The following is a 23,508-nucleotide window of genomic DNA, read 5'->3' on the forward strand; positions in this document are numbered from 1 at the left end:
CACATTTTGTTTCAAACTCTACATCTGCAAATAAGTGTCTGCTTAGGATACAGGCAGACCCTCGGCTGAGAGTTTATTAGGGCTGTTTACAAGTGCGGAGTGTGTTCCACAGTCAGTCATCAGCAGAATGGATCGGAGGTGGAGATGAGCTCAAGTGCATAACTCTCAGCCAGAGAACAGCTTTAATGCCGCCAGTGTTTCTGTGAGGCCTGAAACACACATCTCTTAGTGAGTGCACACTAGCTCAGCTTAATCTGCTGTTAGCTCAGTATTTAGCGGTGGTCGACCAATAGAAGTTTTTCAAGGGCTTATTCCAATATCTACAGAGCAGGGTGACTGACATAATACCAACATACTAGGTTTAATTGAAAATATGGATTTCAAAATTGAATCTAATTAGGTACATTACCATTCAAAAGTTTGGGATCAGAACGATTTTTAATGCTTTTTACAGGAGTTTCTTATGCTCATCAAGACTGCATTTATTTGATCAAATATACAGGGAAAATATTGTTACAATGTAATTTTTTTTCTATTTTATTATAAATTAAAATCTAATCCTGTGATGCAAATCTGAAATTTCAGCATCATTACATCAGTGTCACATGATCCTTCAGAAATCATTCTAATATGCTGATTTATTATTATTATTTATTAAAGTATTTATTTAAAATGGAAATATTTTCTAACAATGTTCACTACAGTTCAGTCAGTAAATGATTATTCTTTATTTTTTGAAAACAATTAAAACTTTTATTCAGCAAGGATGTGTTAAATTCTAAAAAGTGATAGCAAAGATTTATATAGTTAGAAAAGATTTATATTTTAAATATATGCTGTTCTTTATAACTTTTTATTCATCAAAGAATCCTGAAATTCTGCATTGCATCACAGAAATAAATTATATCTTATATTTTATTTTAAGTTGCAATAACATTTTGCAATATTATTTTTAGTTTTTTCTGTATTTTTGATCAAATAAATGCAGCCTTGATGAGCATAAGAGACTAATTTAAAAAACATGTCTGAATGTGGTAGTAAGGTATTTTATTTATTTTTTCCAACAAGTTATAATTTATCAAAAAATTATTAATATTTTACTCAGAGATCTCAGACTTTTTTAGCCAATTTTATGAGTAGTAAAATTAAATGGCTGCAAATTAACTTTGTGCACCTTGTTTAATACAGTGTTACTAAAATTCATCCAAAAATTGTAAAAATATTTTTTTTATTAGAAAAACTGACACAAGGGGGAGGTAACACCTCTGTTAATCCATCAAGGGACATAATGGTTCACATCATATCCCATTAATCACTAATGTTTAGCATGCATGAGTTTCATTTGTGGTTTTGGTGTTCTCACTGGTGTGATTGTGAAATAAAAGCAGGGCTTAGATGTTCAGTGGTGTGATTTTTGTCACTATGAATGATCTCAGTGGTGTTGTGGCTCCAAAAAGACATGGTTTCCCCCTCTTGACACATTCCAGAGGCTTGGGGCAGGGCATTTTTGTGTATGCTTTAATTGAAAGTTAATAGTAAGAAGGGCTGCCATGGAAATTATGCCAGCGCTCGGAGACACCAGCTCTGCCACCACACGAGTCCATCCCCCATCACCCGACACTTTCTTCTGCATGCGCTCGAGAGCCGCTGCTGGAATTGTTTGTCCTCATTGACCTTGCGGTCCAAAGCCCTGTGAAATGAGGAGAAAAAAAGAGAGGGAGTTAAGTGAGACTAAAACCAGATATGAGTGAGAACTGGGAGAAGCGAACAAGCTCTAAAAGCTAAAGCAGCCTGTTTGTCTTATGAAATAAAGGTTAGAGCACAATGTAGCCTGTAGCACTGGGTAGAAATGTAAATATGACTCATTAGACGCAGTTCCTGCTGTGATGCTGAGACACTGCCATGCCTGCCATTGCAACCTTTTACACTGCCTCATTGAGCATTTGCCCTAGTCTGCAGGGGTGGAGGCCCAGCAAACAGCATTGGCTCGGGCTCAGCGGTTTCTAATGATATCATACAGTTAAAATATGTTCTAGTAGAGCTGGTAGATAATATGATACTCTGAACCTGTTATATCATGCTCCGAGCGGGGAGCTCAATTGGTCAATTGGAATTTTGTATTTTTTTTAGCTAAACAAATCTATCATGCTTGGCTTGGGTGGATCATGCACAACGTGGAAGTTCTTGCTCACGGTGATGTGTGCATATTTTTAAGACCTTCTAGAGTTGAAAATGAGGTAATTGATTTTACAAGAGATTGAATAGAAAATTGCTTCGTTGTCCATATAAATTTCCATATAAATCATGTGCATTTACGTCAGTCTTTTGTATTTATAATCTGCTCGTTCACGTCTCTCCCGTTTACCAACAGTGGGTTCCACGCTCATGTTCCAGCGGTGTCTGCGTGAATGCTCCCCTCACTTTTCAATCTCCATGTGGCAACAGCAGATGGACTTGGTTTTGCATCAGACTGGCCTTTGTACTCCTCTCCTAGGGGAGAGCGTGGCTCTCGTCTCTGTGAGCGGATTCCTGTCTGCGGGAGCAGCTAGGAGAAACATCTGTGGCATGCAGGGCGAGAGAACAAGGCAAAAAAAAAGAGTTGACAAAAACCATTCGTTTACAAATGACCGATACAAAAACGAACGATTTTGAAGGTCTAATTACATGCAGTAAATGAGCAAATATGCATGTGTAAAAACAAATTTGCAAACCCATCTGGCTTCCAAGCATTTTTTGTCCTTCCTCGTAAGGAAGGACAAAAAATACTTCCCTCGTTAGGATTTTTTTGGGGTTAGCTTGACCTAATAAGGAAAGCATCAGGCGTATTTATTTATTATTTCAACTACCACTCAACTTGCTAAAGTAGCCCTCCATCTATCTTAAAAGGGAAAAAAGGAAACACAGGAAAAAGAAGTGCCACCCCTCCTCCTCAATCAATCAAACCGCTGATTTTTGTGTACGATTAGTTCTCGGGTGCCAAAACAATCAGAGGTCTGCTTGATTTGTTTTAATTACAGGCGAAAAAATGCCATGGGTTTCTCAGACGTGATCGGGCAGGAGTCGCTCGTGTAAATACTGCTGTAAATAGTTCACTGATGATGGCTTTGACCGTGAACGTCAGCTAGTTTTTTCTTTCTTTCATTCTTTATACCCCCCCTCCTATTTTTTTTTCTTGCGCTGATGCTGTTGCCTACCAGTGGCATCCTATTCCTCATTTTTGATGCAAGTTAATGCTTCAAGGCTTCTAAGAATATCTTCAAATGTCTCTACCTTCAGGGAGTGGGATTGTGTGTCGTTCTTCAAAAGGTAGGTTAACTTTTTCTTTCCGGCTGAGATTGTTGGAAAACGCAAAGCATGCTTAGTTTGTTTGCAGACTTACAAGAAGGTCGCATGCTGGCTAATCACTTTCTAGCGAGAATGAATACAAAAATACAGGAACACATACCTCGTGTTTTTAGGGGCTCAGGATGTCCTCCACAACTAGCCGCGTGTGTTAAATCCTCTCTCAGTTGGAGTCCGAATGCAGGAGAAAAAGAGGAGAAGGAGAGAGAGAAAGTGCGTGTGTGTGTGCCGCGAGCCGCGTGCTCAAATGAGAGCAACGAGAGGCTGCTGGTGGAGCGCGATCCGAGTACTCTGCTCTGCGCACAGACTGTGTGAGAGACACTGGTGCGCACAGTCACACACACACACACACACTCGCTTCTTTCAGTCAGCACTCGCTCAGCAAGACGAAAGACTTCCTTTCTTTAAAAAAAAAAAGAAAAACAAAAGTCAGGGAGAGGGACTTTTTTGAAGAGCATTTTTAGATTACGAAGCCCAGAAGCAGTAAAACCTTCAATGATTAGTTGCATTTTTAGATCATTTTCAGAGAGATTTAATGCTAATGATGCCAGTATTTCTAGTGCATTACAAAATGCAGAAAAGCTCCAGGTCAGGGTGACATATTTCCATTTCAGGCACTTTTTTTTTTTCATCACCTCCCCTCGTTCCTGGCCGGTCGCACGGCTTCCCAAAGCCCTGCGTCTCCTATTGGGCCCTGTCTGTGCGCTGTCGCAATTGCTCGGTGACAAGTGGAGATGAAGGAATAATTGTCAGGAGATGGGGTCTTTTTTTTTTCTTTTTTTTTAATGGATGCACTGCCGATTTAAGTATGCATGAGCGACGCATGAGGGATGGGGCCAAAGAGGCGCTTGTTTATGATGCGAGTCTGTATAAACACAGTTGGAGTGATGACACTGATAATCGCATGCTCTTCCCCGTGATCCCCGACTCTCCGCGAAACACCCTCTCCAGCCTGCTGTCCCACACCGCTCACCTGCAGGTAATAAAGCCACCTTTTCCTCCATCCATCCATGCGTTTCTACTTTCATCCATCCATCGGGTCTTTTCACTCTTGCTGTCATTCCTCACGGCTTGTGCCGTGCTCCGGCTTGGTTTGTGGGCTGCTTTCATCTGTGGGTTAATTGCTGGTGATAATGGCAATGGCGATAATGAATGTGGTTTTGTGTGTGTGTGTGTGTGCGCGTGTGGCGTTAAGTGTGTGTGAGTGTGTGCCGAAGAACAGTGTGCTTTGACTTTGCCTAGTAGGTGATTTTATTTGAAGTGAAGTGTTTGTGGAGTTTGCAGTTTGCTGATGGGAAATTAAATTGAGTAATTTTTTGTTTATTAAAAGTTAAGTAGTTTTATGAGCAGCTATTGTAATTTTTGTTGGCTAATAATTGTAAAATTCTAATTAGATGTAGGTGTGTTTTTTTTTTTTTTTTATGATTTTGTAATTTTTTTTTATTTATTTGAAACCGTTAAGATTTCATAGTCACCTAAAGCTTAAATGAGCCTGTCCTATTTTGGAGGTGGGGTTAGTAAAATGATTAGCCCTCATATACTAATTATCCCTATCAAAGGCAGGCAGATAATTTGTTTACTTAAATATTCATAAGGGTGAGCGACGCTTGCTATTGGGTTATTGTGAGCATATTAAGTTTTTATATGGCTTTGTGCTGGCATGTGAATGTGGTCTTCTTTATAATTTAATACCCTGATGTATAATGAGCTGCGTGATTAGTACATACTGTATGCAGAATCAGATGGATAATTTACATTGTTCTCCTGAGTCTGTGTGTAATAGCTTGTTTAGTGCAATCAAATTAAATGCTGCATATTTAGTTTTTTTTATTATTATGCAAATCCCCTCATTGAGCTTTTTTCATGACTCGTTGTACAATCTCTTGAACAAGAAAACAATAAACAAACAAAAAATGTAATATAAATTTTTTTAAAAATACATACGTGTTTACCTTAATTTTGTATGTGGCAATTAACATCGCTCATTAGCCAAGGCGGGTATTTGTTTTGAAAGTTTAACCAATCACTTTGTTATGCTAATTGTGATGTAATTTAATTTGTGTCCCGTAATAATGATGCCGCTGTTATCCCCATAAATGATGCAGTTAAGCATCACAGCCTTATTTGCATGTGCTTGAAGGGGGAAGCTGGATGAGACGACGCCAGCATCACTCTCGTTTTCCTCCCTCTGTTGTCCCACATCCCTCCGGGTTCTCCTCGGCCTGTCTGCGCTCATTGATGATCAGCCTTTTTATCTGATATTTTAATGTAAAATGAGTCGACTGGTTACTCTTGCCACACAGATGTAAATTAAATAATTGAAATACCAGACTATTAAAAAATGCTAATTTATTTCGAGGCATCATCACACAGTGAAGTCATGGAGAAATGATTGATTTGTATTTTTTGTGTGTGTGTGCATTGTATTAGTTTGCAATCTACCTCCTTGAGTTCACATTTGCACATCAAAGTGCTTCTTTGTTGGAGAGAAGTTAATTTTTAATCCATTGATTTCATGGCCTCTGGTTTGGACATGCAGATGGTGGCTGATTAGTTAGCATGTGTGCAGTTGGCATGCGTGTGCTCAAGTTCCTGCAGTTGTGTGGTTACAAAATCTATTTGTAAGTCTTACAAGAACTGCTTCCCTCTTTAAGCACTTCTGAGAACCCTTCAGCCCGGGCTCTTGCTTTGTGACTAAGTCTCCCTTAAAGACTGCCCATTATCTATTTTGTTGAGGTTTTAGACTCGGGGGTAATTTTCCTCGGGAAAGATTATTTTTCTCTTGACCAATCTCGCCTGTTACCACCCTAATTGGTTACATAAATCTTGTCGGGTATGAATGAGAAATGTTGGGGTGTTGTCAAGTGTAATCTTCACCCTTATTTACCAATTCATTAAGATCTATCGATGCAGGACCGGGCCGAAAGAATGACAACATAAATCAGAGCGGTGCGACATAATGACCCTAATCAGCCTCAAATAAGTGGAAACGTCACCATGAGCTATGTCTGTCCGCGGCTTCGTGTCTGTGTGGCGGCACCATGGCCGTCCCAATCGTTAACGTGGCTGCGTGTCCCAGGCAGGGGCGAACGCACTTGCCCCCCTTCACCCCAAGTCTTTTCATCTCGCCCCACACTCAGTCGGTGTCACAAAGGATAATTGTGGCATGAAATGAAATGAAATATGCATTTGAGACAGGTAAATAGTGTAAGACGATGGATAAATAGTGAGAAAGAGAGTGAGGGAGAGACTCTCTCTTCCAGCTTTTGATGATTGGAGCAGACAATGGGGCCTCCTACTTTTATAGGTCAATTACTGCTGATTAGGTGAGCTGAGTTAATTAAAGAAATTACCCAAAATGCAAGCACAGGGACTGCTTGATGAGATACCAGCGTCACTGTCTAGTCACCCACTTTTGAGGCTGCTTTCGTACAAGAGGGAGGTGCTTGCTGGGTAGAATTATTTTTTTCTGGAAGTGCTGGGAAATACGAACGAAACTCTGGCTTTGTAGATCATGTTGTTTAGCATTTATGAATTATGTGTGTTTATTTCTCAAGGATTTGTTTCAGAGCTTCTTCAGGGTTTTCTTTGTCCTGTTAGTCTGTGCTTTTTTTCTCTCTCTCTCTCTCTCTCTTTCTTTTCATCTCCCTCTCCTTTTCTCCTTCTTTTAATGTAAATAGCCCAGAATTAAGTTCTGAACATTCAGGGCTGAATGAATTGAATCACAGATGGTCTATTTATTGTGAAATTTTTTTTTTTTCTTTTCTTGAACATGTTCTCATTTTACCACTGATAACAACACTTGATTCGGTTACTTTGCATACTATTAATCCTGAAAAGCGATGTGTTCATCCTCCCTTTTCATTTTTGAACTCGTAGTATAAATATGATTTCCCTCATGCTCTTTTTACTCTATAATCTCATCCATTGTGAATTGCTTTGAAATCCCTCTATCTGAGAAGAGGGTTTCTGTAATATTACTGTACATTCAGGTTTAGAGGGGAGTCATTAATGGTGTACGGCGACCCCAAGGAGCCAAAAAAGACTGCTGGCATGCATTGTTTAACTTTTAAACAGTTCAGTGGCATTTTTAATTGGTGTATTCTCAATTTCACATGTAATACAGATATGCACAGGATGAAATTCAGACTTTGCATCATCATTTTCCAAAGCTGGCATTTTGATTTATTAAGCATTCCTGACTGTTAAATATTGGAGAATAGCAGAGCCTCGCTGCTTTATTTTGTATGCATTGTAACTTATGGCAATGATGAATTAATTTCAGTGGAGCACAGAATTTGTGATTATTTTAAATGGTATCCATATCTTAACTGAATCAGAGCGGGTGAAGCTAGCAGACTGTGAAATGTAATTTTTAGTATTTTTCCCCCGTCTTTTTTCACCCTTCCTTGTAATGTTAGGATTCTGGGCACCTGAGCAATGCACTGATAATGACTAGGCTTCTTGGATCACAGAGTCTGCCTTTCCAATGCCTCCCTGAAATAATCATCAAGCTCTTTTTCAGGTCTGTTTTGTGTGTCCTATCAAGGGAGAGGGCCGCCGGTTTCCACGGGAGGGAAAAAATGTAGTGCATCTCGGCAAAAGTGGATGATTTCTCTGTGTGTGTGTGTGTGTGTGTGTGAGAGAGAATGTGTTAATGTCACAGTCGCACCCTCCAGTGCCCCTTTTCAGCGACATGTATAAAACATATCTCACAGTTTCCGAGCACTTAAGATGATGGAGAACTTAGAATTGTGATATCCCAGCTACGATAAGAAGGGTGCCGCATTTGATAATGAGGCAACGTTTGCGGTTGTAAAATCCGTTCAGCTCAAACGAGCGTGAGTAACTTTACTCCTCCGTGATGAGGAGTGTGTGTGTGTGTATGAGAAACATCTGGGCTATATTTGTGGCTTTCCCTCCCCACACCTTTCTTTGCAAACCCACCCACCTGAAATCACAGACGTAGCCCTTGAATGCATTGTCAGGATCCTGTCTGGGATTTTTTCACCTGATGGAAAGGACATATTTGCACAGCCTATGATTCAAGAGCAAACATTTGCACAGCCAGAAAGGAATTGCAAGGTACTGTTACAGTGTTTAAAACACAAAAAACACACAGTGAGAAAAGAAACTGATTCAAATAACATCTTTTATTCCAGAAACGCAGCGATTTGGGTTTTTATCAACCTTCTCGAATACACACCGACTTTCTTTTAGATGATGACTGTTATCAAGATGATATGGGTAATGGAGTTTCACAGGCTCTGTGTTTATCGCAGTGACTTGCCAAAATGTGTTTAATGACAGACAGTTGGCCCCAAGGGTCAAAGACAGAGAAACGGGGGTCCTACGGTAGACATGAACAAAGACAGACTTTGGGTGCTGGCTTTGCTCTCTCTTTCATGCTCACGCTTTCACTGCGTCCATCTCTCTGTCGGTACAGTACTGTACTAGACCCTCTCCTTCACTCAGTGTCATTCAGACACATGAGACCCCCTCGCGTCCACTCCATCATGTGGAAACTATCACGAGCGAGGATGTGTTTCTAATTGACATTGTAATTGGCAGATTTGGATGCTACCTTCAGATGGCTAATTAATTTATCTCACCGCTGTCATTAAGGTTAAAGCAGCACCTGATCTCTCTGAATACACTTTGCATACATCTGCATGAGCATTACGTTCGGTTAGACACCTACACGCCAGTTGTGGATCATGTGGATTTAAAGGATACTGTGTTAATAATGTGTTTTTGTATAATGACAGGATCAGTATTCCACGTCATCCAACCCAAAAACCAAATTTGAAGGGGATTTTTTTTCTTCTTTTTCTCCTCCTTCCCAGTATTACATGAAAATATAATCTATTCTTTATTTAAAAAAACGTGTGTTTAAATCTAGGAATGATCAGTCGTAGAAATCATATTTGAATTTCCACAGTGCAAACTGGGATTACAGTGATCTGAAATGTAATTTTAATTAGCGCTTTTTTTTCCAGGTTGGAGTGAGAACAGTGTCCTAAACTTTTAGTCTCCTTTATTGTGGCATTAAAAAACACTATTATGATGTTCATAAAATTTGAGTAAAAAGGCAATCAAAAAGCCCTTCTCTGAATATTTTAAACATGGGGCATGTAAAATTTATGCCTAATTTGAATGCTTATTAGTTGCCTAATCTCTACCCAGCTTTGTGCTTCTTCAGGAGAGATTCGTCAGCCCTTACACTCTACGACACACACTCTCTCTCTCTCTCTCTCTCTCTCTCTCTCTATCCCTCTCCTGGTCTGTTAATCTTCTGCACTTTTGTTTGTTCCCAAGTTGACCAATGCATACTGGTTAGGTGGTGTACTTTTTAAATAAATGTGTTTAAAAAGTGTTACTCATAAGACACAAGCAGAGCTGTTAAAATGTCATTTGCTGATCTGAAAAGCAGCCGTGGATTAGACGACTGCTGCTTTGTGTCGTGCGTTTGAATAGTGCTGGTCGTTTTTTTTTTTTTCGTTTTTTTTAATGGCTCGGCTGTCGAGTTACTGTACACTCTCGTTCAAAGATCGCTGCTAATTGTCCGTACGTAGCAGGTGACAAAATTGATGTGTTTAATCTGTGGAAAGAAGGATGGCGGAGCTGTCAGGGAAATAAATGAAAGTGTTGCTGGAAAAACGAATCCCTTCTAAACATTACACAAGATTAGGGATATATCATTGTGCATGCTTGCAATTAGCATAATTAATATTGTTTATGTTTGAATGCGCTGAGTGTATCGGTGTGTGTGTGCATTAAGGCTCTTGTGGGTGTATTAGCTATGTTGAACACACCTTGAATAGCATTTGTTGGGTCGGATGATTCTTTTATTTATTGCAAGGATCTCTACAAATCCTGTGAACATACACAACATTTATGCAGGAAAAGTGATAAAACATTTATTACCAGAGAAGAGGTAATATGCATAATTTATGCTGTTTTTAGCACAATCATTAGTGATATTTGTGAAAGCCACCACTCTCCCCTGTTTTCATATCTAATAGATGCCAGGGAAAATTAATTTAATATCTTTTCATTTATTTGCCAGAGTAAAAATTGACACGTGCGATTTTTGTTCTTTTTGAATTTGGTGTTTGAATTTTAATTGTGCTCTGTGGACTGCGCTAAATATACGGAAATAATGAATATTTGAGTATGTGATTAAAATAAAGAGGAGGAAGAGAACTAGCCTGTAAGTGACATGAGCTTTTTTCTCTCCTCATTTGACTAGCAGGCAAATTTTATTTAGCTTCAGCTGAAAGAAAAGACCATTATATCGTTCATCACCGTACAGAAGCATGTGATTTTTAATTCCCCCTCTTCTCCCCTCACCTCCTGTAGCAAATTTTAATTTTGCATGATTAGCTGTGCGTCATTAAGCAACTCCATTCAGACGAGACACAACAGGGATATTTTAAGACGTTTGACCAGGGAAAAAAGGCTCCTGGCTTCATACGTGTTAGATTTCAAATATGTTCCTTTTGAAATTATTCACACCACATTAAATTCACTAAATGTATTTTTATACACACTATGTGATGTTTATCTGTGTGTGTGATGGTTGATACGCAAAAAACTAAAAACCGTTTAGAAGCATGCATTAAGAAAAATGTGAAAACAAGCAAATAAAAGGCAGGAAGAAATGTGCGTCTCTTTGTATTGCTTCATTTACACAGTGAATGCATAATTCCATCCCCTCCCCCCGTAAATGCTTTAATTTGCAAAGTGAGCAGGGGTTGATAATGGAAAGCTTTTTTTTTTTCATTCTTGCCCCCAGTTTTTCTTTTTTAAACCCCCACCACCCCGCTCCTTTTTTTAGGAGCCAACTAAAGGGGATTGTAACAAGAGCCTTAACCGGTGCCTCTTAATCACTTCTAGGTATTAAGTCATGATGCAGGAGTCGTCCAATGAGACAATAAGCAACAGTTCAATGAGTCAAAATGGAATGAGCAGCCTAAGCAGCCAATTAGATGCTGGCAGTAGAGATGGAAGATCAAGTGGGGAGACGAGAAGTGAAGTAAGCGCAGTCGAGCTGCTGCATCTGCAACAACAGCAGGTAAGTTGCGTCTCTCTCCCCCCTCGTCCGTGGTCATCCGCTGCGCTCTGTCTCTCTCTCTCTCTCTCTCTCTCTCTCTCTCTCTCTCTCTCTCTCTCTCTCCCAATTCCTCCTTCTCTTTCTCTCTCTCTCTCTCTCGTTTGCTTTCACACAGGGCTCAGCAGGCAGCTATTTGACTGACACCCTTCAGTTGTGCACATTTAGACAGGAACTGGACTGTTTTATTGTTTTATTCTTGTTTGTATTATATTTGAATATTTATTGGCAGTGTTTATTTAAGCTTAGTTTTCACTTGTAATCATTTAAGATTTCAAGAGTTTTGTTCAGAAATCTGGCTGTAGAAAATCTTCAGAAATCTTGGGTTGTTTTTGACTTTTTTGGGATGTGTTTTGGTGCTTCTGTGCAAGAAGTGTGCCGGCTAAGGCCGTGCATGTGTGTTTGTGTGAAATACGGAGCTTTGCTCCTGTTTCTTTGTTTGTGGCCACTAGAGGGCCTCCTTATTTGACTTCACAACACTTTATGGGGTGCAAGGCAACTCATTCACTCCAGAAACCTCAATTGACCAGTGCCTGTTGTATTTGTCTCAAAATATATATACATAATTATTAGACTTTTAAAAGCAACTCAGTTGTGTGTTGTATATATTTCTGTATGTTTGTATGTGTCTCGGTGCAGTGAGAGATGGGTTTTACAGCTCACCAAAAGAGCAGCATGAGAGGTCAGGCTGAGCTCAGGGTTAGTCTGCTGGCGGTGTGGAGTGTGTGTTCACTTATTCACTCGCAAGCGTGTCATTGGATGCGAGTGTGTCTGAAAACAGAACGTGTGATTCCTCAGGCATTGCTTGTTTTGTTTTCAAGGACTTAAGCAAGATGTTTAATACTTTACCTTTTTTTTTTTGGTTGCCATGTGAATGTTTATACTACTAAAATACTTTAAGGTGGACCAAATAATTCCAAAATGATTGATTTTATTAATGTATTTTTTAATAATATTTATATATTTTTTTATTGTGTATTTATAATGTAGTGTATTATTTTATCATACTTGTATTAGTATTAGTGTTTGTATTTAGTTTTTTTTTATTCTCAAGCTTAAATTTATAGCTATTAAATATTTTTATATTATTATTATGTGTGTGTGTGTGTGTGTGTGTGTGTGTGTGTGTGTGTGTGTGTGTGTGTGTGACTCAGTGCTGGTAACTGCAGCTGAAAGCAGACCATGGGCCTGTGGGTAAGACAGGATCAGTGTAGCAGAGTGAAGTGTGTCCTGCGGCTCTTTGTGGGCCCCTCTGAACACCCCCTCCTTCATAGCCACCCTCTCCAGCTGGTGATTACAACAGCACCCCCATCTCACGGCCTCTCCTCCCATTCATCATCACAACGGCCGTCTCTCTCTGTGTGTCTCACACATGCGTCTGATTGGGGTCAACCCCCTACCACCCTCACCCCCCGCTTTCTCATTACTGACTTCTGTTTTAACCTGCACACTTCAGCGTGTGTGAGATACAGATCAGTGTTTGGTGCTTAATGCTCGGCTCTTCAAAAGTGTTCTTGTAAACTTGTATCTAAGCCATTATTGATAATAGTTTATATATGTGAATTGTTAGTTGATGATGATTGTTTTTATTATTACTATTACTATTATAAATGTATAAAATATTACAAAATTAAATGTGTACACAATTATATATTTAGTTTTTGTAATTGTTAAGATCAGTATCTGACTGAAATATTAAAATATTATGAATTCTTAATATTATGAACTCTAATGAATTTAAAATAATGTAGTTTATTTTGTTTTAATATAAAATATTTTTGGTGCACTAAGCAATTAGAAATATTAAAAATAAAATATTGATATTATAAATATGAATGTATATAAATATATACATTTAAAATAAATTGTACAAATTGTACAAAATTAATTAATATAGAATAAATTGTAGATTCAGTGTTATTGTACAGTAAGAGCCAATGAAACAGCTAGCCACAGAAGCATCTAACAAGTATTATTATTATATTGATTATGAGGATGATGATGATTATTGTAATTATATTATATATGACTGTTATTATATTTATTATTTAATCACTGTTATTGTTGTTACTTGTTAGTAGCAATAGTTAATATTGTCAGTTTTATTATTTTTATTATTACTGTGCACATAAAAAGAATTTAAAAAATAAATATTATAAATGGGTATATAATATAAAATTATAGTATTGAAAATATATGTATTCTGTTTTATGATGTTCAATTTTATTTATAAATATTTGTATTTCTTTTTTAATTTTTGTTAATAATAATCACTAGTATTATTCCTGTATAGCTGCATATTGCTTGAATAGATTTTGTTATCTGTCTGTAGATAATCCACACTAAGAGTGGAAGAAAAGGGCAGTGTAAGCAGAAAGAGTGAAGAGAGCAGAGATGAGTGCCATAGAGACAGTGGAGAGAGTGACAATGTTTCATTTACAGAGAGCGAGCAGAAGAGCGCAGACAGACATTGAAATGAGTGGGCCAGCTAACTGGCCCCGGGAGGCTTTTTAAAGGGAGGCCAGGTACTGTTAACTTCACACACTTCCTGCACAATTCTCTCTCACACACACCACAGTCAGAGAATTCCTACACATCCGCCTAATAACCACCTAGATCTCTGAGTTTTGGTGTGTGTGTGTGTGTGTGAGAGAGAGAGAGAGAGAGATGAAAGAATCCAATTAGAAATAACTAATAGTAAATGCATGTAATCTCATAGTTTTGTCCATTGCCAAACGTTCTAACTCAGGAAAAAAAAAAAACCCAGAAATGACAAATTGCCCTGTTAAGGCTGATGTTAAATGAGTTTTAATGTTGCTATATGTAGAATGGTGTGTGCATACAAGAATGTTTGCATCGATCTGTGGATAATGTGATGTGATATAATAGAACCTCTAGATGATTGTTGTAGTTCAGTAATCTGTGACTGTATGGATTTATAGTGTAGTTAGCCATGCTCTGAAATTTAACTTCCTGTCTGGAGAGGAAGTTTTCTGAGGTGTATTAGTAAAAAGAGTGGCATTTTAAAATCCACACACCTTGCATTTTACCTTCATATCATTAGAATTCAGTTATATATTCAGCAGTATTTAATTCTATAGAAATATACCATTGGCTTTTAAAATATTTCAGTTTTTATTTATTTGTTTATTCATTTTTAGATCCGTTCTGCACTTTTTATTAGCCACTCTTTCACACTTGTGTGTGTGTGCGTGTGTGTGTGTGTGTGTGTGTGTGTGTATATATATATATATATAAATTAAAATTTAATAAATTGTATTTAATAATTTTTTTCTCCTGCTAACAGTGATTGTTACAGGAAGTGGTGTGTAAGTCACTAGCCCGGTGTAAAAATGACAGCAATTAACCTGACATTTTAGCTTGAGGAGAATTTAAGATGAGACGCCTGACAGCCAATGTCAGCCATATTTTCCCCGTCGTCTTCAGGTGTAACAGTAAATGAAACTGGAGGTAGTATCGCAGTTGAGGGAGCCACTTGGGAAGGAGGTAGGAGGTGTCCATGGAAAACACTTGATCTAAATCGGACTTATTTTGCACTTATTTAGTTCATTTTCCACAATGATTTTGCGCAAATCCAAGAAAACACCTGGAAAATATCCATAAACAGAAGCATAACAGAAAAAAACACAGTGCTAATTGATATTCAATGAGTCTGACTCCATCATCACCCCACAAACACATTAACACACATGCATGCATTCAGAAGAGGTGGGAGTCAGCGTCTCTAGGGGTCAATTGCCTGTCATTCAGGAGGGGAAAGTAACAAAGTAACGCAGAGATGCCACGCAAACAGCCAGTCTCACTTCATGTCTCCCCCACCGTCAACCGGGAGCTTCGAGTGCAACATCTTCAGGCAGGGTGATGACTGCTTTCGCCGCTCATCAGCCAAATAAAAGCCCTTCTAATGCAAATAGCGCTTTGCCCTTGAGCATAATTTAAAGCAGTAATCACCCCTGGAGTCTCTACCATGCAGATAGCGAAAGCGAGGTGACTGTCTCATTTACACTCCAGCACAAAGAAGCTCATTAGCTTTATCACACCGGCCTGAGACTCCTCCACTACAGTGTGTAAATAACACACACACACACACACACACACACACGGTTTCACCAGAGCCCTATTTCATAAAGCTCCTACAAAGATTGTTGCTAGAAACAAAATAAGACTAGTTTCGATGACTTGCCTTTGTATTTTACGGTTACCATTTCACTATCAGGAGACATCGTTTTGACATATAGAGGCGCGCTGCTTCTCAAGATGACACTGCAAGATATAAGCCTCTCCGTGACGGATGTGCATGCTCTGTTTGTCCCCAGACAACAGCAGGCATTATTCTATTATCACCAAAGAGTGCTCAGATCCTGGAGTGGTCATTTGTGTTTAGGCCACATAACATGTGGCTGTATGGAATTTACAGTGTGCCTGCAGTAGTAGCTCCATTTCCCATCGGCCTCCCCAGAGACCAAGCGAAATGTCAAGCCGTGGCTTTGAAAGAGAGATCGCGTGAGGGACAGGACGAGGGGGGGTCGAGAGAGAAAGGAACAGAGCATTGCTCATGCTTGGGCTGCACTAGTAGTGTCATGGGGGGGACGAAGCAGGTGAAATGCATGCACCTTCAGCCTTAGTGTTAGAAATGAAATGAGCCATGTTTGCACAGGCAACATAATTATTATTATTATTTTATAACAGAAATATTTATATAGCAAAGGTGCCCTTTTACCTTACCAGTGCTTATGTAGTCAATGTTTTATTTTATTTTTCCAAGTTGTTTTATACATTATTAATACTTTTTTTTTTTTTTACAGTTTTATGTATTTATAGTTATTCATTTTATTTTACTTTACAAATATTTAATACTTTATGCATATTATTCTGTACGCTGATAAACATCCATCTGTTTGTAATGTATCCATTTCGGTTTGTTTAATTTGATAACACTTTATTGACTGAATGGAGAAGGGTGGTTCGAGTGGGATATTGCATGGGAAATGTTATGACATATCCCTGATTCAGACTCCCCTTGACCCCAGCTGAGCACCACGGCTCAATGTGTTAACATAGGGGCTAACCATTAGGCCGCGACTCTGACCAGCCGCTAGTGTTTTACAATTACATTTAACCTCGGAGTGTGTAAATAAAACGCCAGTAGTCAGCCAGTCAAGATCAATGACCACTTCACATCTCATTTACTGCTGTTTTGATGTTTCCTAACTGCTCTGCCTGCGGAAATTAACAGCACTGAAATCTACAATGGCCCTCAGGGCAGAAGCCTCCACTGGAGACAAAAGCGGCATACTTTACACCATCAAATCACTGTTTTAAGACTATGGAGCAATTGATTATGGGTAGTGTAGTTCCTTTTCCAAACTTTGAGCAATGAACCAAACGCTGTATGTATTTTTTTTTTTGAGTCCTCTTGAACTCAAACGCAATAAAAACATGGTGAGGAAACTGGAGCATCCTGAACCTCATCTTCCCAGTATCTCTGACAGCCTATGACACCACAAACCATTTAACAGAGCTTAAAAAGCTCACATATGCAGATGCCCGGCGTCTTAAGCTGACAACCAAGAGGCAGGATTTTCTAGAAGGCAGCTTTGGAGCCTTGTGAATTTAACAAGCATGTCTAGTATTACAGTTTCTCTCCGGTTTATCCATGAATAGTAACAAATCAGCCTGTGAAACGCCTGCCTGGGGATGTTTGTATGTGAAGGTTTTCCGGAACAAATATTAAAGTGATGTAAATCTGGTTAAGGAGTTGAGGGCTACGATTGCCAAAGCTGTTCTCTCCCCCCATTCCTCCCTCTCTCCCTCTTTCTATTTACTATGCACAAGGTAGTCAGATGTTGCCACTCTTCCACTTGAATATTTGAATTCCATAATGCTGGAAAAGAGTGAGCGAGAGAGAGAGATCATATGAGTGGTGTCTGGCCTGGCTCATAGCTCACTGCCCCCAGACACTGAATACATATGTAAGAGACCCTCTCAGCTTGTGGCTCTTCAGGGCTTTTCAACAAATGCTGTAAATAAGCCTGGCCTCAGCTCGCAAATACACAAGAGGCTTCCCAAATGCACGCACATGTCACTTAGCCCAGGCTTGCGGGCTTTCTCGTTGGGTGTTATTTCTGAGGGCTCGTCTGGGTACATTTTTTATCTTTTAAAGTGTTGGATCGATGCTATATCCCCTCTCCGTCACTGTCATTTCAGCCCGAACATCTCCATCACAAGGCAGAGCACCACAGAGAGTGTTAGCATGCTCAAAGAATGAGAACCAGCAGTGTGCACCACATTGTGCGTTAACACTGTGATAAGGAAATGCTGTTGTCGTATGCAAAACACGAATTAAGGTTGTGTGTAAGGCTTCATGCTTGATTTAACGCTAAGCTGATATTGCTTTCACGCTTAAATCTTCCAATGCTACTCCATTTCAATTGAAATATGATTGTTATTGCTAGAGGTATTTACCAGCTATTTGATGCATGAATTTGCCCGCTAGGTATTTCCCCAGTTGTGTAGCGACATTGTAGTTTGTCTCTGTTTGGCTTTGGAGAATCTGTTTAGAAGTTGCTGCTAAAGCAATTAGCTGTGTTTTTTACCAAGATTAAGTTTTGGGGAGCTTTAATAAAAAAGATAAAAGTAGATGCTTGTTGTGGTTAACAGTGCCTGTATGTATGGTCTTACATTTGACCTCTGTCATTTCTTTTTATGAAGGTTGTAATCACTTCTTTTTAACAGCCGACGTAATTGTCTAGTTATGGTCAGACGTGTTATCAAAGGAGTGATGATGCTTTAGGGATGTTCATCAAAGCGTAGAAAATGATAAAAAAGAGTGAGAGAAGGAGGGGGATTTCTTTCATGGTCAAACTAAGTGAACGACATTGTGATGAATTTTCTTGTTAGGAGAAATTACATCCACTAAGTTGAGCTACCTCAGCATGAAATTGAAAAAGAAGCCTTTCTTGGCCATTTCCATTCTTGATTCAATGAAAGATGTAGATTAGCTGTTGGGAGGGGGAGGGAACCACGAAAGTATGACTGTTCATGCTAGGATTGCAAAATAAACCTTGTAAAAGCCATATAGGCCTGTCAGAGGGTTTGTTTATGGGAGGGAGTGTAGTCAGGCAGTTAGCTGATTATAGCAGCCACATGGCATGTGAATACACAGAGCCGACGTGTTTGAGTGAACGCACATGTTTATCTGCGCATTGAATGCATCTTAATCGCCGCACGTCTAGGGGTATGTGTAACAATCCATAGCTCTTTGTAATCAGTATGAAACCCTTAGAACAGATCTGTCTCTCTCACTGAAACGTTGACTGATAGGAGGCGTGTGTCAGGAGGGAAGATAACTCTACCCAGCTCGGCTCACTCAAAAGGTCAGTCACGCACTGTAATTGGAATATTCACAAGACAAACGGCACGCTGGCACACGTAGCCGGGAGGGCCCGGGGCCCCAGTGCTCCATCAGCAGTGAGGATTGACGGAGATGCATTGGCCCACCACCAGCTAGATGTAACGCTATTAACTCCGCTGATCTGCAGCACAGCCCGACACTTATAGAGATGGGCCGGGAAGATCCATCACCTGGGCTGAATGGACTACCGGTCCACCACAAACTAATGACAGTTGAACACTCAGGTAAATGGACTGAAAACAATAGTTTGTCTTCACCAGGAGTCGATCGTGCTCTTGTAACCCGGTTCCATTTTGTGGTGATAATTTTTCCTGCACTACTGAAAAGTGATCTCCAATTTTTTGAGCTTACTTCAGCGTGTATTTTCCAGCTGGAGGAGAAACCATCTGTGGTTAGTTGCATGGTAATCAGGGGTTTGTGCATTTACATTGAAGGTCACAAAAGGGCCAGTCGACCTTGTAGGTAACTGTGTAAGAGCTTGCTGTGGACCACACATACACACTCAGACATATATGCTATTGACTCTTAGAGTGCTGCCAGGAGGGTAATCAGGCGATATATACAATTACCTAAATGAGGATATATCTCATACCCTTAGGTTAAGCTATTACATACTAACCCTTAACCCTAAATATATTTTGTCTTGTCTATTGCTATTGACACCTTGCACAAACAATTATTATTTTTTTTTTTTCTCAATGGGACTGAGCAATTGGCATTTTTTTTCCCTTCTTCAGCGAGTCTACACTTTGCCTCTAGCTGTATACTCTGCTGTCTGAGCCTCTTAATAAGTTCTTGTCAACAAATACTATGGCCAAATAGATAAAAAGTCCATTCGCTCGACCTGACAAAAGCTCAGTGCTATTCTTTTCCTTCTTTTTCCTCTTGCCTCACTCTAAATGAAGTGTGGAGAGTGCTCTCTCTCACCCCTGAATGCAACATTTAAAAAGAGGTATTCCTCAGACCGTGTGACGGTTAGTGGCGTGGAACTGCGAAAAAGAGATGATCATAATCACTTGAAAAAGAAGCCAAGTGCATCGAGCACATGCTAGGAAGTGGGGACTCATTTGCCACCTCACTCTTCCTTTCTTTCCTTTGCTGACCTGATCTTGCAGGCACGTGTTGATGGTGTAAGTGAAAAGTAGTCTCCTTTCTTGCTCATGCCTCTGTAAGGAAGGCAGATAAAAAGGCCCAGTAGAGTCACCTTATCTAAACCCAGATGATATACAGCAGTTGAAAGAAAGGGCTTTACCAAAGCCTGTCATTGAGAAGCAGGAAGAGATCGAATTTCATAAGTAAAGGAACCAGACAGAGATGTGCAGAAACAATATCTGAGCTCCCAGAGAGATACAAAGAGGCTCTTGATTTCAGAACTGATCTGTGATGCCTCTTTATGATGTTTAAGCATCTTTAAAATGAACCTAAAGAGATTAGGTGATGCCAAATTTGACATTTTTCTAAATAAAATGAGTTGTTAATGTGCAATTGCATTCATTTTTTTTTTATAATTTGTAACAAATGTTGTCCTGTCTACCAGTTAAAAAAAAAAGTTATGAATCAAAAGAAATGCCGTTGCTCAATAATGAGGCATTTTTTGCTTTTCAACTAATTTACTATTTCGCTTTATAACTATAAATTGTATTTTTAGACTTGTGAAATATTTAATAATACTTATTAAATATTTATAATTTTTTTTAGAATTGTAATATTTTTAATAACATGAAATAATACATCAAAAATACTTTTAAAATGTTAAAATTCAAATGTATAAATTTATAATGTTTGTTGGTAAGTGAAATGGCATTGCAGAAAACTCAAATTGTTGAATAGCACACCTTTCCTTAACAAGCTTAATTAATTTATGTATCATTCATGTTTTAGCATGAACTGCTTTACACCAAAGTTTAAACTAGTGTTAGGGATTGTTCAGGTCACTCTAAGCAAAAGCAACTAATCAGAGTAAAAAATAAATATTTTCCTCCCGCTCTTTTCAGTACGTTTCTGTATTTCTATGGGATACAGATGTTGTTTTCAGTATGGGGCCGCTGCCTTCTAATTCCCTCCACAGGTTGCTGGCGAAACTGTAAACTATTATACGTGGTCCAGTGCAAAAGTATGCACAGATATGCGAGAACCATCCATAACGGTGTCTGCAGGAGGTGGGAAGTGTATGAATGTTTGTGGTTGCAGTGAACGGTGGAAGCCAACTCTGTTTGGCCTGTTATTGCTGGCACTGTTTCCCCAATGAGGGCCATGCACACACACACACACACACACACACACACACACACAAGAAAAAGCACAAATCGCTGTTGTCTGTGCATACACCCTCATCCTGACGGGCAAGACAGACTCATGTTTTGTCTCCTTGCACTTGAAAAAATAAGTGTGTGGTTACACAATGAAGCAGATCTCTGTTTTCTCTTTTTCCCTCACGTTAATGCCCAGCTTTCTGGGGTAGAAATGAGTGAATTCATCTCGAATTCACCAGGGAGGGCTGAGCTATGCCTCTGTGTTTACAGTGGCAGAAAGTTAATATAAATTTTCATCAGAAGGGGAAGTTTACACACATGATTCTATTTGTCCTTCATTATTAGCACCTGAGACTGGGCTGGGGAAGCATAATACAGACACAGGCCAAATAGATGCAAGGGGAAGGCAAATAAGCACACCCCAAAATAATTTTTTGGTTGTGTGTTATAATCCCTCTCCATGGGATCCTTAATCTAGAAAATCAATAAACAAGAAGCGAGCGGGGAATGGAGATGTGAGCCGCAGAGCAAGGAAAGACGGGAACTGTGTACGAGAGATTGAGAGGAAAAAGCTGGAGAAGGAATGAAAGGAGAAAAAGAGAGAGCGCAGCTCACAGAAGCCCATTGTTCTGCCGGTTAGCTCGTGCTTGGCCCTGCAGCTGAAGAGTGTCTCCACGGACCGACCCACGAGCTGCACACACCGCTGATTTATTGAGTCATACATAAAAACACTCATTATTCCCCACATCCTTTTCTCTTGTCTGAGAAGTATGGCGTTAGGCTTAGGAAAAACTGTCTATATCCACAATAACTGAGATCTCTCTCTTTTTCTCAGTCTCATTCGCTGTCCTCTCCTCATTTTTTATTTGTGTCGGCTTCTAGAATGGATGCTGTGAGCACATGTCTCTTCCTTACTGGACATTGTGTGTTTTGGGCTGTTTTCCCACTTGAGTCCTTTTTAAAGAACTAAACTCAGACCTCACAAGTCAAAGCCTTTTATTTGTTACATATACACATGGTGGATAGACAGGGTTTTCCTTTAGCTAAAACCAGAAAAGAAAGAAGAAAGTTAGAGTAGATCCAAGAAAAATTTCAAAATTAAAGTGGCAAGTTATTAATAAGTCTGGCTTTAAAAGTAGATTCAGATTGTGTGTTTTAGGGGTGACCCCAAATAGTCAACGATTCGAGGAGCCTGATTCGACTACCAATCTCACAGTCGAATATTCACGGGCTGTTATGATTATGCTATTCTGACTATATGTGAGAGCTCAAATGTATTATTATACATTTTCATAATCGAAAATAATTTACAATATTATAAATTTAGGTTATTATTATTATTAAAAGTAACTGATCTTGATGTTTTTCAGAGCGTTCGCATTAAAAAACTAAATTCAGTTCAAATTTTAACGTTTCCAGGTTGCTAAATTGAACTTTGTTTGTTTCCATAAAGGCAAACGCAGCCTCAGTCTTTGGAGCTCAGCAAGGCCGCCCAGACTCCCCGATAAGCCTTGGTTCACTGTTGACTGGAACGCTAACACAGATCACAGCTATGGATGACCTTTGATAAAAGGCGGTCTGTTCCGCCCTTGTGTCAGTCAGCCTCCTCACAACAGAGGTTGGGACATTGTCCACAGACTGACCTACTGCGTTGTGTGTCCAAATGGACCTTTAACGTGTTTAGCTGTCATTCATACTGACATGCATCTGGCGCCCAATGTAGGGCCGCTGCAGGGCTGTTATGTCCTCAACGCACGTCTTGTTTATGAAAACAGTGCCTGGAGCGACGCTTTCTATTCATGAGTGGCCTGGCCCCTCATCAGACCCCTATGTCCTAAACACACTTACATAACAGATATGGTGTCAATATTTTGCTGTCGAGAATGGGGCACTATCTTTGCACAGGCCGCACAGACCACCGTCCAATCAGCTCTGTTTGTTTGATCAGCTTAAACTGTTTGTCCTTTGTTTTTCGTGGCAGCTGACTCCTGTCGGCTGGATAAGGGTTGTGCTCTCTCGCTCGCTCACTCCATCTCTGTCTTGTTGTGCATGTTTTCCATAAGCCAAGAGTTGACGTGCCCTCTGCGACTGCAAGCCATAGATCTTCTGAAGCACAAAACTTTCAACAAAACACGTGTAGCATTCTAATATAGAGTTGTCTGGATATGTCTTGTGTCTCCAAAAAAAAAAACATTAGATTGAATTAAAGACATTTGCAAAAACACCCCACCCTTGTTGTGAACCAACATTCTCAACAATCCAGATTAATCCACTATGTTTCCATTCTCAAACAAACCTGCTTCCCCTAGCTAGTTTTTTTACTGTAATATTTGTTTGTCTCATAATACATTTGGTCACAGACTCTA

The 23,508-nt window shown here is 39.5% G+C and overlaps 1 protein-coding gene and 1 long non-coding RNA gene across 7 annotated transcripts in view; one reads left to right on the forward strand and one right to left on the reverse strand.

The window, feature by feature from the left end:
* The window catches only part of LOC113047939 (forkhead box protein P2), a 95,838-nt gene that overhangs the window by 29,192 nt on the left and 43,138 nt on the right, over positions 1–23,508 (forward strand). For 2 of the 4 annotated variants that reach the window (XM_026209375.1, XM_026209376.1), the window contains exon 4: positions 11,242–11,419. The exons of 1 other annotated variant lie outside the window; for it this stretch is intronic. In XM_026209375.1, coding sequence (XP_026065160.1) covers positions 11,252–11,419 — 168 coding nt within the window. In that variant the 5' untranslated portion in view covers positions 11,242–11,251. Of the gene's footprint in view, positions 1–4,089; positions 4,322–11,241; positions 11,420–23,508 lie in introns of those variants that run through there. One more of the 4 variants, XM_026209374.1, reaches the window with a different exon arrangement.
* On the reverse strand, positions 1,030–3,984 carry LOC113047940 (uncharacterized). Of its 3 annotated transcripts, none has more exons than XR_003276375.1 (3): positions 3,446–3,984; positions 2,366–2,558; positions 1,030–1,690 (listed from the first exon to the last, which is right to left on the reverse strand). It is a non-coding gene; the product is annotated as an uncharacterized LOC113047940 (long non-coding RNA). The 3 variants fall into 3 exon arrangements; XR_003276373.1 differs by having other exon boundaries at positions 2,317–2,558; XR_003276374.1 differs by having other exon boundaries at positions 1,033–1,690; positions 2,422–2,558.

The sequence above is a fragment of the Carassius auratus genome, chromosome 29 (assembly GCF_003368295.1).
Source record: "Carassius auratus strain Wakin chromosome 29, ASM336829v1, whole genome shotgun sequence".
Lineage (NCBI taxonomy): Eukaryota > Metazoa > Chordata > Actinopteri > Cypriniformes > Cyprinidae > Carassius > Carassius auratus.